Source organism: Grammomys surdaster, unplaced genomic scaffold (genome assembly GCF_004785775.1).
Source record: "Grammomys surdaster isolate TR1022 unplaced genomic scaffold, NIH_TR_1.0 184, whole genome shotgun sequence".
NCBI classification, from domain to species: domain Eukaryota; kingdom Metazoa; phylum Chordata; class Mammalia; order Rodentia; family Muridae; genus Grammomys; species Grammomys surdaster.
Window position 1 is genome coordinate 5,207,576 of NW_021604629.1, and position 16,883 is coordinate 5,224,458.

Below are 16,883 nucleotides of genomic sequence, written 5' to 3' on the forward strand. Positions count from 1 at the left end.
AGAAGCTAGGGAGTGAGTTCTTTTCTAAAGGCCCTGGAGGATGGAGGATGTCAGCCTGGCAGTTCCCAGCTTCCCCAGGGGCTGTGAAGCCAAATGCCACATCTTAAGTGCCTGTCCTGGAAGATGGATGGGAAGGTGGGAACTCTTCCACTTTCCTTGTCAAAGAAAGGGGGAAATCCCTCCTTGGCAGCCTGGTCCTTTGCTGGGATCACCACCAAGGAGCCAAACCTTCAGTTCCTGCCACCACTTCCCTGGCAGTAATGAGATCCAAGAAGAGAGCAGGCATGGAGTTGAAAGCCACAGTCTGTCCAACTCTTCCCATGCTCCATTAACAATGGTGAGGCATAATCTCAGCTGAGCATTCAGGCCTCTCCTGGGGTCCTTATGTTTTGATAGTTAGCTCTGGGAAGGAGACTCTAGTTCGTGAGACAGGGCCTGTTACATGATGGGTACACACCAGGGTTGTTTATTATTTGTTTTGGGGGGCTTTGTTTTGCTTTTGTTTTCAAAGCAATTTTCAGCCTCATCATTCCTCAAGCTTCCTGTCACCCTGTCCTTTGAGAATCCTATCCATTTCCCCTCCAGGTCCCCCCTCTGACATCCTGGTAAATGTGCACCTTTTAGCCCATTTCCATGCCAGCCTTCCAAGCTAAGTACTCTGCTGGGGCTCCTCAAACACTCCATACTGGGTTGACTGTGTCAGTCACTGCTTGGTCTAGCTGTATCCTGTTTTCTACTGTAATGATTTCAGAGTTGGGGCTCTCATCTGGGAACCCTCGGGGTGCATCACAACTCCTGGCTCTGAGGAAGCCCTTGGCACGCAGCTACCAGGTGATCCATGAGCTAGAGTGGACCTGGCAAGTTTTGACACTGAATACAGGACACTCCCTAGATGTCCCCTAGATAGCGTCTCGTACGACTGCTACTCTATCTTTTTGAAGCCACATTTCTTCATCTGTTAGTATCTTGTAAAATTCAGAGACATAATGAATCAGAGCCCCACTGCCCTGCTGACCTAAATATACAGTGGCCTCATTAACCTAGTCCTTAAAGAGCTTAATGTGTCACAATTCTGTTGCAAGCTGGATAAAATATCCCCCTGCCCAAAGACCTACTTGTTAAAGTCTTGTTCCCCATGCCAATATTGGGAGGCTACAATAATCTTCTTTATCAACCTGAGAGTATTTTTTTAATATTTCATTCAGTTATTCTGAATCTTAACATTCATCTGTAAAACCAGAGGATTTCAGCATAGCAGATAAAATACAGCAAGTCCTAACCAGCACAGGACAAAAGGACCCATACCATGGACACAGATGGCTTCATCAATTACATTTATTGTTTTTCTAAATGTTTACATCTCTTTACTGTGATATCTTCAGATGAGATTTAAAGGCTTTTAGGAGGCATCCAGTGCTACGTGTAAGAGTTAGTACATAGTGCTTCCATGTCTTGGAACCGAATGGGTTTGAACCATTTAGATGACACACCTCTGCACGTATCTATGAGACCAGGAGTTTCCAGAGGGTTCTGAGGAAAGGAAACTCGCCCTTATTGTGGGTGGTACCACCCCAAGGGTTGGGGTCCCAGAATAAATAAAAAGGGACAGAGGGAGAAAGCTGAGTCCTACACTGTGCTCTCTCTCTGCTTCCTGGTCCTCCATACTATGGGTCCTGCCATGAAGGACACCCTGCTTGAACCAGGAGCCAAAAGAAACCCTCATCCCTCAGTTGCTTCTTGTTGGATGTTTGATTATACCGCCCAGAAGAGTAACTAAAACCAAAGCTCCAGAGATTTCCACCTTTAAGGGGTGGGTCCTTGAGAGAGTACCCAGATCCTGAGTGGGAAGGGTGTGCCCTGGACAAGACTGCACATCCCCCTCTCTCCTCCTTTAGCCAGAAGGGAGCAGCTTGACTTGACCACATGCCCCTGCCACTGTCTTACTGCCTCTCCATAGTTTCAACACAATAGGATCGTGACTGAAACCTGAAATGGTGAATCCGATTAACCCTTTTTTTAATGTATTAAGTTGATTACTTCAGTTGTTTTGTCACAGTAACAATGCTAGCACAGTCCCAGAACTGTATTTGATTACAGAGAGCCTCCAAGAGAAGAGTCACATATTCCATTTGTTTCTCAGGAGATGGTAAAGTATTTTCTCTCTTAAAACTAATTCCCATCCAGACAAGGATAAGAGTTCCAACATATTCCGATTTTAAAAGAGATGAACTGCAGATGCCTGGAAAATCTGCTTCTATGGAATTTATTTTGTCTCTTTATACTACAGATTGTTTTATTTTATTTTATATTTTTTTGCATGAAGGGGGGGTTTATATTTATTGAAAATCAAAGAAAAAGTCCAAGAATTACCAAAGAGCAGCCAAAGTGATTTATGCATGATCGTTGAGGGCAACACATTTGTGTATACATAATTTTAAACTCAGGGGAAAAAAAGCATGCTTACACAACTGTGTGCAAGTTTAAATTTTAATAACTCTGGATAAATACAGAATGGAAATAGTTCCTGGCACCTGAAACTATCGTCTGAGTCCTGACATCCCGCCCAGCCTTCTGTCTGGACGTCACAGCTATACTTTACACAGCCTGGCTTGGTTTTGATTTCTCTTGCGATTGAGAAAGGCCTTCCATTGTTGCTAAGCAACTTTGCAAATTTCATTCACAATTCTGACCCAAGTATATTTCCTGCAAATCAGTTTACACAAACTGTACTCCAAACACTGGCTTTCCGAGTTATTGAAGCAGATGGTGGAGGACAATGTCCACCACACAGCTATTAACTTTAGAGGGACATGCAAACTAGCCTGACCTCAGTTCCAGGCATGCCTCGGAGGAGCAAAAAATCAAAAGTAAAGGATTTTACTCGCCTCCATTTGAAGGACTGTTGGTGGCACCGAGGCTGGTGTGGGGTTGATCGAGAACAAGAGGCTTGGAGAGAAAGCTCTCGGTCCCACCCCTGCCCCAGGCTGTGGAGCGTGGCTATGAAGGGCTATGCTGACAGTGAGGTAGGAGCTGGGGGATGACTGTGTGGGAGGCTGGCCACAAGAGCGGCGTAGCTCCCGTGTAGCCCGTGCCTCAGCCCATGGAGGGGACACAAGACAAAAGCAATGGCTACATTTTGCCAGGTCCATGTTTGCAAGGCAGGCACCCTCCTCCCTGTATCCCCCAAACCCATCACTGGAAGACTTCATCCTTTCCCATCCTCTCCCTTCAAACAAATCTTCAATCCATGAAGAGCAAGACAGCATGTCTATCAACAATGTGGGGCACTGCCCTTAGCCACCATGCCTGTCTTTCCCAAACCAGAGAAGTGGGACAGCTGAAAGAACTGTACTGCACCGTACCTTGTCAAGTCAGAAGAAAAGCTACTGGGAAGGAGCTGTGGCCATTCCACACCTGGGGTCACTCTGGGAAAATAAATTAGCCATTTCTATTGCACATCTACCAGCGACTCAGCTGGGTCTGGGTCTAAATCTCTTCCTCTCCACCGAGTAGCTCCACAGGGGTGGGTTCTTCAAACGCCATCTCCTGGGCCAGGCTCTGCTCCAGGTCTTCCAGCTCCTGGCGTACTTCCCCTATGAAGCCAATGTCTTCGTACTCATCCAAAACCTCTCTGGGCAGCTGGCTCTCCTCACTGTGGTCATGGCTGCCCACGAAGGCGGGCTTGCACATGTACACCAGACTGTGGATGGGGAAGAGGGTGGAAGTTTAGTCAAGGTTCTCTCCGTTATCCTGGAGAGCAGGCTTGGAGCATGTCCGCTGCATGTGAAGCCGTGGGGCAAACTCTCTGTGGGCCTTCGGGCCTCACTAACTCTCTACTTTTTGTTAGGGAGCTTCCTGTCAAGTTCTTACTGAAGAGTCAGCTGGGACAAGTCCTTAAGGGACAATCCTAGGCCTGCTTTTCTGTCTGACTAACTATTGGTTTGTCTGCCTAGGAACAGACCCTGATGATGGGGATTTGGAGGTTCACTGTCACACAGAGTTCCCTAAGCCCTCTGCCCATCTGCATCCCAAGCAGGAGGCACACTGTAACCCCACAGCTGCTGTATGCGTGGTAACAACCCTGTGCCTCTGTGGAAAGGAGAGGGAATTCTGCCTGGCTTCCCTATGACCCTGGATTCCAGTAGGACGGAAGGCTGAGTAGAGGTTGTGGCAGGGCAGAAAGATGTAAAGAGCAGCTCCTCCAGCCTGAAGCCTCTAACACTACAGGTGCCTTCCATATTGGTGGTCCTCCCCTCCTGCCTATCAGTGTCCTCCCCGACTACGATGGGATGGTCTGGACTCATTTTTTCCCACACCCTTCCACTAGAGCACCGACTTGGGAAGCTCCAATCACCATCTAACAGAGCCCCAACCTACAGATCTGATGCTGACTGGACCCCTTTATACTAGTGATGCAGAGATACCTCCAGCCACTCCTGCCCTACACTGAATCAATATCTCCGCCTAGCCAAACCTACTCCTGAGTCCCCCTGGATGATATTTTGGCTGCTCTCAGCTCCCAGTACAGTCAACAAAAGGGACCTCACCTGTGTGGCTGGCAATGGAGACCCCTGGCACAGGGGCATCGGTCCAAAGCGCCTTCAGGCTCCAGTTCCCAGGTGATGAGGTCCATCAGCTGACTGGTGGGGTCATGGCAGAGCTCCCCCTCCACGGGCAGGGGTGTGCACACAGGGAACAGCAGGCCTGGAGCCAGCCAAGAGTCACCATGAGGACAGGCAGGGAACCGGACACAGCCTCGCTCTCCTCCCTCAGCCCCAGGTGAGGTTAGAATTGAAGATGTGGAAAGGACAAGAACAGCAGTGCCAGTTCAGGATGGATCAACCCCTGAGGACTGGAACAGTTACAGGGGTCTTCCTGAAGAGGCCAATTCCCTGCAGAAATGAGGCATGGAACCAAGGCCCTTTAAGCAGGGGCAGAGAGCCAATAAAGGCCCTGGTCAGTGTAGTGGGAAGAGCTGGGCCAAGGAGTAAAGACAAAGAGGACAGAGGATCTGGGTGGACAATGCCTTGCAAACGGGAGATTCCAGGGGTCAGGCAGGGGCTGGGAGGGGCCTAGGGGAGCCACCTCTAGAATGTTGTCCTCCAAGCAAATCACTGAAGTGGCAGGTACCTGGAGGGACAGTGGGGCTGAGAAAGCAGAGCTGGGAGGCAGGTGAGAGCTTTCCGACACACAAAGGAGAGGGCCTGCACTAGCCCAGGGCGAGAGGCACTGAGAACAGAAACTGGGAACTGAAAAGAAAATCCACACAAAGAACTCGGGCCAATGGTGCCTTTAGGGATAGGGGAGAGGCTCCTGGAATCTCACCCATCTAGGAGTGCCCCTCCTGCCCTGGACTCAGGCATCCTGAAAGAACTTAGCTGGAATAGTCTACAGCTGGGAAAAATCAAATCTGGTGTTTGTCTTATCGCCCTACCCCATTAGGAGGCTGTGGGGCTGGTGAAGTCATTGAAGACCCTGCTGCATGGGGGAGGGGGACAGGGATGCTGATAGCACTCTGAGGCCCAGCAAACCCTTTGACTGTGAGACTGGGAACAGATTTCCCCAACAGCCACGGGAGAACACACATACCTCTTTGGAAGGCACAGCACAGGCCAGGCTGGCAATCCCTCTGGTTTTCACAGATGGTTCCATTGCTACCTTTGGTGGCCTTTTGGGAGCAGTGACCCCAGGCACATAGCTGGTCTCCACAGCACTCACTGTCTCGGGTACATAGCTGCAGAGAATCGAGACAAACACAAGCCCCGAGGCTTAGCCTTGAAGCCTGGACAGCCTGGTAAGTTACCCCTTCCCCCCCTCAAGGAGAAGAGGCAGACCCAAGGTGGGCGGAGCATTAGTGGAAATCTAAGGAGTCAGCACAGAAGTGAGGCTGTTGGTACGAGATGGGTCAAACCCCCAGAAAATGGCACCTGAGAAGGTGGATGCCCAATCTCTTCCACCCAGGTCAGGACTTGACAAACAGCACCTGTGTCTCTTTGGTGCCTCCAACTCAACTGTATCTTTCACACTTTTAACTAGCCTCAGTCAGAAGGGACAGTGCCTCAGACCATGGGTGGAGGCAGCAGGAGTCTAACAGGCTGCTCAGTCAAGACAGGGCCAGGAAAGCCCAGGCTGGAGACGGCATGCTGGGAGCAGGAACCCAGAGCCCCACATGGAATAGCAATTACAGAGCAACAAGGGGTCTGTCTCCAGGACTGTGCCCTGTGATGTGGGAGTGGCCTGGATGACAACAGCGGCTGTCTCTCCCAGACAGACTGAGCAAGATCACGGGACCCTTTATTTCCTGAACTTATTGTGTCTTTTTACTGTCAAAGAGAATGTCAAGAGTTCATGAGCCCATGGCTTTGTCCAAAAGGCCCGCTGAGTGGTGTGTAGGGTTTCCGTTGCTTGAGCACTACAGTGGGAGAATGTTCCAGCCTCTTACTGCCTCCTCCTCCTCCTGTACATTTATTGATGAGACTAGAAGCTCGGGGATAGCAGCCCAGGAGGATAGAGGTGGCCCTTTCCCTTGCCTGGGACTGCATGTGTGCACTGCTGTGTGTGCTGCTGTCCCAGAGGAAGGGACCAGTGCAGGACCTCCTGTTTTCTCCTCTGTCCCATTCTTTGCTACCCACGAGCCACACAGTTGTGACCAGAGATCATGGGGTGAGGTGGCTGCAGACCTGCTGAAATGACATCATGATTACTCCAGGAATCAGTCCCTCTGGGACTTCTTCCCATCACTGAAAGGCTCTTCTGGCCTAGCCGAGAACCCTTGGGACTTCTAATCTTCTCCCCCTGGCACAACAGTGGAGTCTACTGGTATCTTTACCATCTGCTGGTCCCGGCATGGCTGACAGGTGTACTTGAAGCTGGAGAACTGGCAGTACCTGGTGGGTCCACAGTCCTCATCAATGATACATTCCTGGGGGGATGGAGAGGAGGGGCAACATTGTCAGTAAAACAAAGAGGGTCAGGTAGATCTGCATTGCCCTAGAAGGGCAGAATCCAGGTTACTCCCCGTCTTGAGTGAGGCACCAGCCCAGAAGTGTCCACCAGCTCTAGCTACCCCAGAAGTCAGCCCGCTGGTGCTTTTCACCTATTCCTTCCCTGCAGTCCACATGGGGATCTACTTCTCAGTACCCCCAGGAGCTCTGAGCCTCCCACATCCACCACACAATCGCCATCTGTGTTCAGTGTTCCCCCCCACACACACACACACCCAGGGCAGGGAGGGTGGGGACTCAAAGTTGTTCATACATAGAACAGATGGTTTTAATAAAAGGTGCTAATGAGTCCCAGGCCCTGTGTGACTGCACAGGAAGGGCTGGAGGCCAGGCCCAGCAGTCCCTGCTGCCTAGGAAGATACCAGAAACCACCTCCCTTGGCATTGGCCCTGGAAGCCACAGACCTGCCTGAAGAGGGCCCTCCACAGGCTCCTGGGTTCTAAGGAGCAGCCAAGAGGCAAGGTGAGCTTTAAAGTGAAAGCCGGATGGTTGAAATCCCACCCTCCCAGCCCCGACTCCTCATGGCCACCAGCTCCATTCAGCTAAAACATCTGTCCATCTGTGAGTCAGACTCATGGTCAAGCTCAGCTCTAGGAAAAGGGGGCAGGAGATGAAAACCAGGCTAGGACATCATCCATCACCCCTTCTCTGGGACAGAACCTTCTCAGCAAGAGGGAGCTTTGGGGTCACTTCTACATTGTTAACTGGGAAATAGTGGTGGCACAGGAAAGTCATGGCATCTCGCAAGAGATATGGCTAAAGTAGTGTAGAGGGGTTATTTTTCCACCACAGCCCTTGAGTGGAAGGGCTCAGGGCTCCCAAATACTATAATCCGAGATGAGAAGGACTCTTGGAGGCCTGGTGTCCTGGGACCCTGGCAAACATTCTAGAAGGGTCTCTGTGAAGGACAGGACCTGCCTCATCCCCATCTAAGGGCATCTTCCATCCTGAGAACCAGTGTGGAGCCATACATGCTAAAGCACAGTATGACAAGCATGGGCCTCTGTGCCTGGGGCTGGTCCTCAGCTCCTCTCTGTGAGTTAAGGCAACTATACCAGTATATACAGAGCGTGTCTGGGGGATGGGGGGGGATTTATGCCCAGAGCATGCACAAGCTGGGTCCCAGCAAACAGGCTCTGGCTCTCTTACTGTTATAGAGTGCTATTACTGAGAAGTAGCTGGTGTCCTTGACCCAGGTCACACTGAGTATCCCTTAGTCAATCTTGTAGGTCTGAGGAGATGAGTGTTTGGTCCGGAGTACCTGCAGCCCTAAGCTGAGGGCCCACCAGGGGGAGCTTGGACCACACATATCCTACTACATAATCGTCTTTGGGTTTAGTACCCCGTGCATCAGGAATACTGTGGCCATCATGGTTATGTTGTCTGTAATGACAAACAGAGAAGTGTATGTTCGATATAGATGCTATTGAAAACAGGTTGGCTGTGGGTCTGGATCCTGGGGTACTGAGGCTGCCTTTCCTGGCTCCCCATCACACCCTCCCATACACAGGCAGCTTGGGAGGTGCAACAGGACACTCTTGATATTTCTTCCAAAACCCAACAGAAAGGGAACAGAGTGGGAGAGGTGACATTTGGGAAGGAGGAAGAAGCAGCAGGTGCAGGGGCAGAGATGACGGGGGGTGGGGGGAGGTGGTGTCTCTCTCTGCCTTTAAGAAATCTGCATTCAACCATAGGGGGGAACAAAGAGAAAGAAGAAAGTCTGATTCAGAGATTCCCTCTGCAGCAAAGGCAGGTCCCACATGAGGAGGAGGCCATGTCCTCTAACCTGGGTAGAACAGAGAAGCAAGGGCTGACACGGCTGAGAAATGCAGCCTTTTGTTCTTCCCTGAGTTCCAGCATCTTTCCTGTGCTCATACGTTGTATCTACATCTGAGCCCACCCTACAGCATCCCAGGAACCCAACTGTGCCCAGGCCACCAGAGTGGCTGAGACCTGAGGTAAGAGGTGGGGATGCTGGGAGACTCTGCTTCTTCCTGGCTACGGCCATGAAGCCTAGTGCTTTGATTTCTGAGGGCTGAGGACCTCACTGCCTTCCTATCTTAGAGTCTAGAAGTGAATGCAGACTGCTGCTCCAACACAGCCAGAACTGAAGAACAAGGTCGGAGTCGGGAGCCCTGGCTGAATCAAGCTGCCCAGCAAAGGCATGAGATGCTAAGCTAAACACCTGGCCCACAGAGGGCTCCAGAGCTAGCTGTCTCATCTCTGCACAGGGCTCTACCACAGCAAGGTGAGTGCCCACAGAACAGCACGGGCTCCCTCCAATCCCCTCAACATAAGATTCCTGTGAGCAGAAGTTCTCAGACAAAACAAAAAACAAAACCAAAAAAACAAAACCAAAAAGCAAACAAAACAAAAAGCAAAAACAAAAAACCAACCAAACAAACAAACAGCCACATACCCATGAAGAAAGCTGTACAGGATAGATAGATTCTCTGACTAGACTTTAAAGGGTTGTGGGGAGTCAGGATGTTGCAGGTCTTAAATAACTGTGGGGAGTCAAATGTTGCAGGTACAGAACCAAACTGTCCTGGGCTATTTTTCACCTCATAGCTATCTGTTCATTCTCACTTCTATATTTGATCCATTTCTGTGACTGTTTGCTAAATCTTTTTGTAGTGTACAAACTGACCCTTAGCCTCTATTAACCCACACTGTCATCAGATATCAGCCAAGGCCTATAGCAGCTATTTCCCCAATCTGCAGCAGCTCACCTATCTGCTGTACCTTCCAATGTATTCTTAAATACATTGCCTTGGTTTATGACTGGTTTTATTTTCCTGCTACTAGAAAAAAAATGACCTTCATGAAACAATTACCATATTAGAACAAGGAATTTATAGTGTCTTAGGTAGGGTTTTACTGCTGGGAACAGACACCATGACCAAGGCAACTCTCATAAGGACAATATTTAACTAGGGCTGGCTTACAGGGTCAGAGGTTCCGTCTATTATCATCAAGGCAGGAGCATGGCAGCACTCAGATAGGCATGGTACAGGAGGAGCTGAGAGTTCTGCATCTTGTTCCAAAGGCAAACAAGAGAAGACTGATTTCCATGTGGCTAGGAGGAGGGTCTCATTGCCCACCCCCACAGTGACACACTTCCTCCAACAAGGCTACACCTACTTCAACAATGCCACACCTCCTAGTAGTGCCACTCCATGGGCCTAGCATATTCAAACAATCACATATAGTTCCTGGGACCGTGTGCACTCATATTTGGCTCCCACCAGAAAACTTTACTCTCTCTGAGGTGATAGCAGCTGTTGTTGTTTCGTTGGTTGTTGTTTGTTTGTTTTCCTTTTTGGGATCAACATCACCACCTCAGTTTTAATCACTTGAAGGATTTGCCCAGGGTCTGGCCACAGGCATCTCATCTCTGTACATCTCAGCCTGGCCCCACCCTTCAGTACCAGCCCATCTCTTCTACCTGGGCCACAGCTGGACTGATGACACCTGCCTTTACCAGGGCTGAGACACAAAATCAAAGCAAAGGCAGCATAGGGCTTCCAGGCTTCAGTGCAACTGTAGCCACGTCCTGTCTGTCTGTATGTCCTGTTCCTCCCTCAGCCTGATAGCCCAGAAGCTGGCCATGGACTGCAGCCATTCTATGGAGGCCTTCTTTGTTGTCTGGAGCTATATTTAGAAAACCAGGCCAGAGGCCTAAAAGTGGAACTAAAAACTGTAGACTGGGCCAAGACTGCCTGGAAACTGCCTGGTGCCTTGATGTGACCCTGAAAGAGTGGGGAAAGACACAGGACAGGCATCACTTGGCATCTCTGTTAAGCTCACGGTTTGTCAGCAAAGAGATTCTGAGACACAGTGGTCAAAAGCCTGGGGCAGGAAGGACAACAGTGGGGTCTCCTCACAGCTTCCCAGGCACCCCTGTGGGGCTAGTGGCAGGCTCTCACAGTTCGGGCTTCATTTTACAGAGAAAAGTGAGCCTCAGTTCATGGTGGGAAGGAAAGCAAAGTTTAAACACAAGTCCCTCAGCCCCTTAGGGGGACACTCTGCCTGCTGTTCTTACTAGTCTCAAAATGCTCCATTTGGGTTGGCAAGCTGGTTCAGCCCATACACATGCTTGCCACACAAGACTGACGACTTCAAGTTCTATTCTCAGGATCTATGGGAAGGTGGAGACAGAGAACCACTCTGAAAAGTTGTCCTCTGACGTCCACACTGTGCTGTGACCAGTGCACTCTGCCCCGACAACCATAACCAATAAATAAAATGTTAATGCACCATCACAGACTTGCTCTCCCTGCCCCAAATTCCTGTCGACTTCCTAGCCACCGAATACTTCAGAGCTGCCTTACTCCGGAGATAAATAAGGTCATAGCAGGCTCAGTTAACTCCAATACAATTGTGAACTGGACTCCCTAGGAAAGGCCTCGCCTGTGTTAAAGATGCTCCAAGGTTGACTAATTAGAACTTCCAGATGTGGGATGTTGGAATGCTGTGTGCCTAACTCTACATTATCTCAGACTGCCTTTAGCATCCACCCACGGCCCACTTCTGTGTCTAAGCTAACATCTTTGTGATTACTGGATAAATCCTTCCTATGTATACTAACAGACCATGGCCTCCCACCTCTGCCTTCATCCCCAGAGCCCACACCTCAGGATAAGAGCACCATTGAAGTCTCACGAAGACTCCTGCAACCTGATTCACCTCAGCTTGGGCTAGTGGGGCCTATTCTAATAAATGAGTATTTTTTTCTACTGAGTGACTCCCAGCCTAGGGTTTACACCAGAGCTCTGCCTATCACTCAACACAACCTCCTAGAGCCCTCTGTTAGCAGACAAGGACTCCAGAGAGGACAATAAGGGTACACAAATGCAGAAGGGACCCAAGACTGTTCAGTTCACCAAAGACAACATGCAGGCAACAGAGGGCAGAAAGTATAAACCAACTGAAAGGTGCTACAGGCTGAGCCCCACCTGTCACTCCACCCCCTCACACCACCTGTCAGTCACCTCCCACTCTACCCTCCTTTTTGGAGGGTGACAGACCACCTTCTCTCCTATACTTGGCAGAGAAGCCTGCTTTACATCCAAGGAAACCGAAGCATCAAGATCATCAGTCTCTTGCCAAGGTCACCAGCAAATGGCAGGGTTGTACTTGTCCCTAAGCTGGGGCTTTGGAGATGAGGGCAGACATAGAGGCTAAGGGCAGGCAGGGGGCATGAGGTGACAGTGTTAGGCAGTGAGAGTTTCAGAGCTCTTGAGGAAGGGGAACCCTCCCTGCTGGACAGCTCTTTTAGGCTGACCTTGATTCAAGATACCCAGAAGGGTGGGTGGCCTCTATTCTTCAGTTGATTTTCACGTCATTGAATTCTAAGGTACATGTGTATGTGCATGTGTATGTGTGTGCGCTGTGTGGGTGTGCAGAAGCCTCTAGGTCAGTCTCCCCCCCCCCACACACACACACACTGCTTTTGACCTCAGAATGAAGCCAGTTGCAGGAGCCTGTAATGAAAAACGGTGCATCTGTCTCCAACACAGTGGAGCCTGCAACCTTTCTCAGAGACAGGGCTGCAAGTTGTCCTACCAGCTCAGAGCTTTAAGGCAACCTCACCCAGGGCTCTGGCTTGGCCCCTGCTATAGAGACAGCCCTATGGAAAGTCCAGGCAGGAGCCAGGGGCTGATGCCAGCCAGCCCTTATTATCTGTAAGTGCTAGCATCAGCAAAAGTCTGGGTGGATAGCCTGCTCCTGCCAATTCCCCCTCCCCCACATTCCACAACCCAGGGAAGAGGAGGGTAACAGTCTATTCCTATCCCGGTGAGACTCACCCACCACCCTGGACTTGGCTCAACACCCTAGGTGAGGAGTACACCCTGCCCCTAAGCCACAGCCTACACCGGAACTCCTCGAAGCCACCTTTTCATCAGCCCCAGATCCTTAGGTGCAGAGACATACCTGTACCTTGAAGAATCAGGACCTGGTCCAACTCCCTGGCCATGAAGTCTCACACCCCACTTCTCCAGGGCTTCCCAGTACAGTCTTAGAGCCTAAGTCCCTGAGCACTTTCTCTGGAGAATTGGACCAAGATTTGCTTTAGCTAAAGCTTCTTCCTGGTCCTCAATCTCCTTCCCTCCTTCCCTCTTCCCTCCCTCCCTCCCTCCTTCCTTCCCTCCCTCCCTCCCTCCTTTCCTTCCTTTTCCCTTCCTGATTTTCTCTGGCCACAGTTTGAACAGGCCTGTGCTATCACGTATGTATTCCTTGTCATGATGTTCTGCTTCAGAAACAGCTCACCACAGATTGAAAACATGAACCAAAATATACTTCCTCCTTTAGAACCGATATCCCAACAAAGGAGTAAATGATGCCAAAGAGAACCCCCCCCCAGGCTCCCATGTCTCCACCCACCTTCTGCCATGTTCCCCCATCTATTCTCCCTTAGGTCAGTGGAGCAGAGGTGAACTGGATCAGGCCTTCTCACCCTCTTCCATGCTGCTGCCTCTGCTAAGACCCCCCCCCCCCCCCCCCCCCAAATCTGAGATTCAGTGCTACAAACACCAGACTGCAAGGCCCAGCAAAGCTCCGAGCCATGTGATCAGGTAGGCCCAGAAATGGCAGACGGCCAAGTTCTTGCCAGGTTCCCAGTAACTAAATCCAGACCTGAGTCCCTAGAGAAGGTGTTCGGTACTAGAGACAGACAGAGAAGGCCAGGCTTCTGCTCACCAAACCCTCCCAAAGGGGCTCTTTGGGGGCCAGTTCCTCCCAGGGATGGGGTTTTGGGGAGGGGCTCTAGTTGGAGTTCACGGATTCAGACAAAAAAGGAGGTTTCCACATATATAGCAGACAGATTGTTCTGAGGCAGGGTCTTAGGTATCCCACCCGACCTGGCCTCGGACTCATTACTTAGCTAAGAATGAACTTGAACTTTTGATCCTCCTGCCTCTACCCACTGAGTGCAGGGTTTTAGGACTGTATCACTGTTCCAGGCCCCAGACCTTAGCACAACTGACACCATGAGGGAAGTACCATTCAGTCTTGGAATCCAGCATGTAGGCAGCAGCGACATCTACCAAAAATAAGAACAAAGACCTAATCCATCAAAGCCCATAGTTCTGGGCAAGTTCCTAACTGTACTGAACTTGCTTTTTGGCTTCTGTAGTTCTGCTTCTGGCTACCTGAGGTGTATCAACCAGGATTTGTTTTTTTGTGCTTAAAAGCTCACCCTGAGAAATGCTCAGGACTGTGATTGAGTCCCAAACACCCAGTGTAGTAGTAGCTAAACAGCTGGTAAAGACTTTTGTCTTGAACCTGTGTTCCAGTGGTCTTCTGGTGGATGTCCTATGACATACACCCAATGTCACCAGGCCTAGTTTATATGGTGCTAGTGATAGAACCCAGGGCAAAGACTCTCCAACTGGACTCTTCTTACCTACAGCTCCAGCTCACCAGTGGGGTTCGCTGTCCTCAGAGAGAGCTCACTCCCCTCACGTCATATCTAGTCCTCTATATAAATCAGCAAAGACGCTGACCACTAGTCAACCCCCTCCCCACAACTCCCTCCCGTAGCCTGAGTCATCCTTTAAAAACACAAACCTAATTATGCGTGTCCCTGACAGTAATCATTCTGAAAGTGGAGGCTCAGGGCCCTGGAGAAGGCTGAGCGTTGAACTAATTCAATCAACACATAATTGGAGGAGACAGCCGCCTTCCAGGCCTCAGTAACAGTCTGCATCTAAAATGCTCTGTAGGACATCGATGTGACAAGGAGGACTCAAGTGGAAAAAACCAGCACCTCCTCAGTGACCCTGAAGTGGGGGCTGCAGTTCTTGAGAGTTGAAGAGATGTTGGCCCTGATGATTCCAAGCTCCAAAATCCACAAAGTGAGACCTCCTGTGGCTTTGCTTCTCACTCACCCAGCAACCTGAAGAGGAACAACTTTGTATCCTTATAACTAACATCAGACAGGGGACAACTGGACAGGACCCTCACATTCCTGTCACCCAAAAGAGGCTCTCCTTGACTCTGCAAATTAACCACCTGTCACATAAGATCTGAGTTTAGTTAGCAAGGTTTGCCCAGTTCGAGGGACCAGACTAACAAAATTTATTAAGGCATAGCCTGTGCAAGCCCTCTATTCTAAGGACATCACCTACCTTCCCTACCAAGCACTGCCTGGAATCCAAACTCTGTGTTCTTGACATAGCTTCTGAGAACAGTTCCCAACCTGCTGCCCTACTTGATTTTCTGACCTCCACAGCACCCAGATTTTAGCCCACACATCTAGAATCCTTCTCCTGTCTGACCTGCAGTTACCCTTAAAGACTAGCACAAAGAACAGGTGTGTGGTGGCACACCTGTAATCCCAGGACTTGGAGAGCTGAGGCAGGAGGATCATTGAGAGTTCCAAGCCAAAGTAGTCAGAGTGAAACTCAAAAACAGCTAGCAGCTGCTTGGGGTTGGCCAAGATAGGAGGATACCACAAGTTTGAAGCTATCCTGGGCTACCTAGCAAGACCCTATGTCAAAAATGAAACAAACCATAAAACAGAAGTTTTGACCGTTTTTGCAATGTGGACTCTTTGGCAGTTGGCTGAAGCCTAGAGACCCCTCTCAGAACACTGCATCTCGAGTGATAAGAGGGCAGATGAGATTACAAGCAAGAATGACCCCATCTAACAAGAGATAAGAGTTATTGTTTTATGGCTTATTTGCATCCTTGATGGTAAAGTCCAGCAGCAGCTCTTCCTTGTGAAGTAGGGCTGAGCACAAGTGTTGTTTGAAAGTGGCAAAAAGGGCTGGAGAGATGGTGGTTAAGAACATTGGCTGCTCTTCTAGAAGTCCTGAGTTCAATTCCCAGCATCCATATGGCTCTAAGTCCAGAGGATCCAACACCCTTACACAGACATACATGCAGGAAAAACACAAATGCACATAAAATAAAAATAAATTCTAGCACTTGGGAAGCAGAGGTAGGTAGATCTTAGAATTTGAGGCCAGCCTGGTCTACAGACTGAGTTTCAGAACAGCCAGAGCTACACAGAGAAACCCTGCTTTAGAGGTGGGAGAAAAAGGCAACAAACTCTGGAGAGGAGCAGGTCAGAGGATGGAGAGTTTGAAAGATTATCTTTGGATACATAACCAGTTCAAGGCCAGCCCATGAAAAAGGGAAATGTATCTCCAAAAACAAAACAGACACACAAGTATACACAAGTATTGGTACTTGATAGTATGTAGCTATCGGTCTCCATTCAAGATTGCAGGAAATAATTTAAAGTTAGGGTGGCTGGGGAGATGACTCAGTGGGTAGAGCATTTGCTGTTCGAGAACATGAGAACCTAAGTTTGACCTCCAGCACTCACACATGAAGCTAGGGACACCTGGAACGTCAGTGCTGGAAAGGCCGAGACAGGAGCATCCCTGGGGCCAAGCAGCAGACAGGGTCGGTAAGCTTCAGTGAGAGACCCTGCCTCAAAAACAAATGAATGAAAGACAAATAAATAAAAAAGTGGGTGGAGACAGAGACATGGACTTTTTCTGAGTAGATCAGGAGGGTGATGCTGGTGAGTACCCACAATTAAGATTCTCTACTACTAAGTCACCAATATATCTCCCTCCTTTAAAAATCTACCACAGGGCAAGATGGCCGTATAGATTAAAGGTGCTTGCTTCCAAACCTGCTGGCCTGAGTTCAATCCCAAGACCCACATGATGGACAGAGAGAACAAACTTCTGTTAATTGTCTTCTGATCACACACACACACACAGAGAGAGACTCATAGATACAGACACACAGACACACACAGACACACAGATACAGACACACAGACATAGATACACAGAAAGGGGTGAGGGATAGAGGGAGGGAGGGAAGGAGGGAGGGAGAGAGAGAGAGAGAGAGAGA

General features: G+C 49.7%; 1 protein-coding gene across 1 annotated transcript in view; it reads right to left on the reverse strand.

Annotated features, from left to right (window-relative positions):
- Nucleotides 1–1,317: 1,317 nt before the first annotated feature.
- The window catches only part of Dkk3 (dickkopf WNT signaling pathway inhibitor 3), a 41,737-nt gene continuing 26,171 nt past the window's right edge, over nucleotides 1,318–16,883 (reverse strand). Inside the window, exons 5-8 of the mRNA XM_028768076.1 lie at nucleotides 6,830–6,922; nucleotides 5,590–5,734; nucleotides 4,548–4,704; nucleotides 1,318–3,700 (exon numbers count right to left, since the gene is read on the reverse strand). Coding sequence (XP_028623909.1) covers nucleotides 3,487–3,700; nucleotides 4,548–4,704; nucleotides 5,590–5,734; nucleotides 6,830–6,922 — 609 coding nt within the window. The 3' untranslated portion in view covers nucleotides 1,318–3,486. The remainder of the gene's footprint in view (nucleotides 3,701–4,547; nucleotides 4,705–5,589; nucleotides 5,735–6,829; nucleotides 6,923–16,883) is intronic.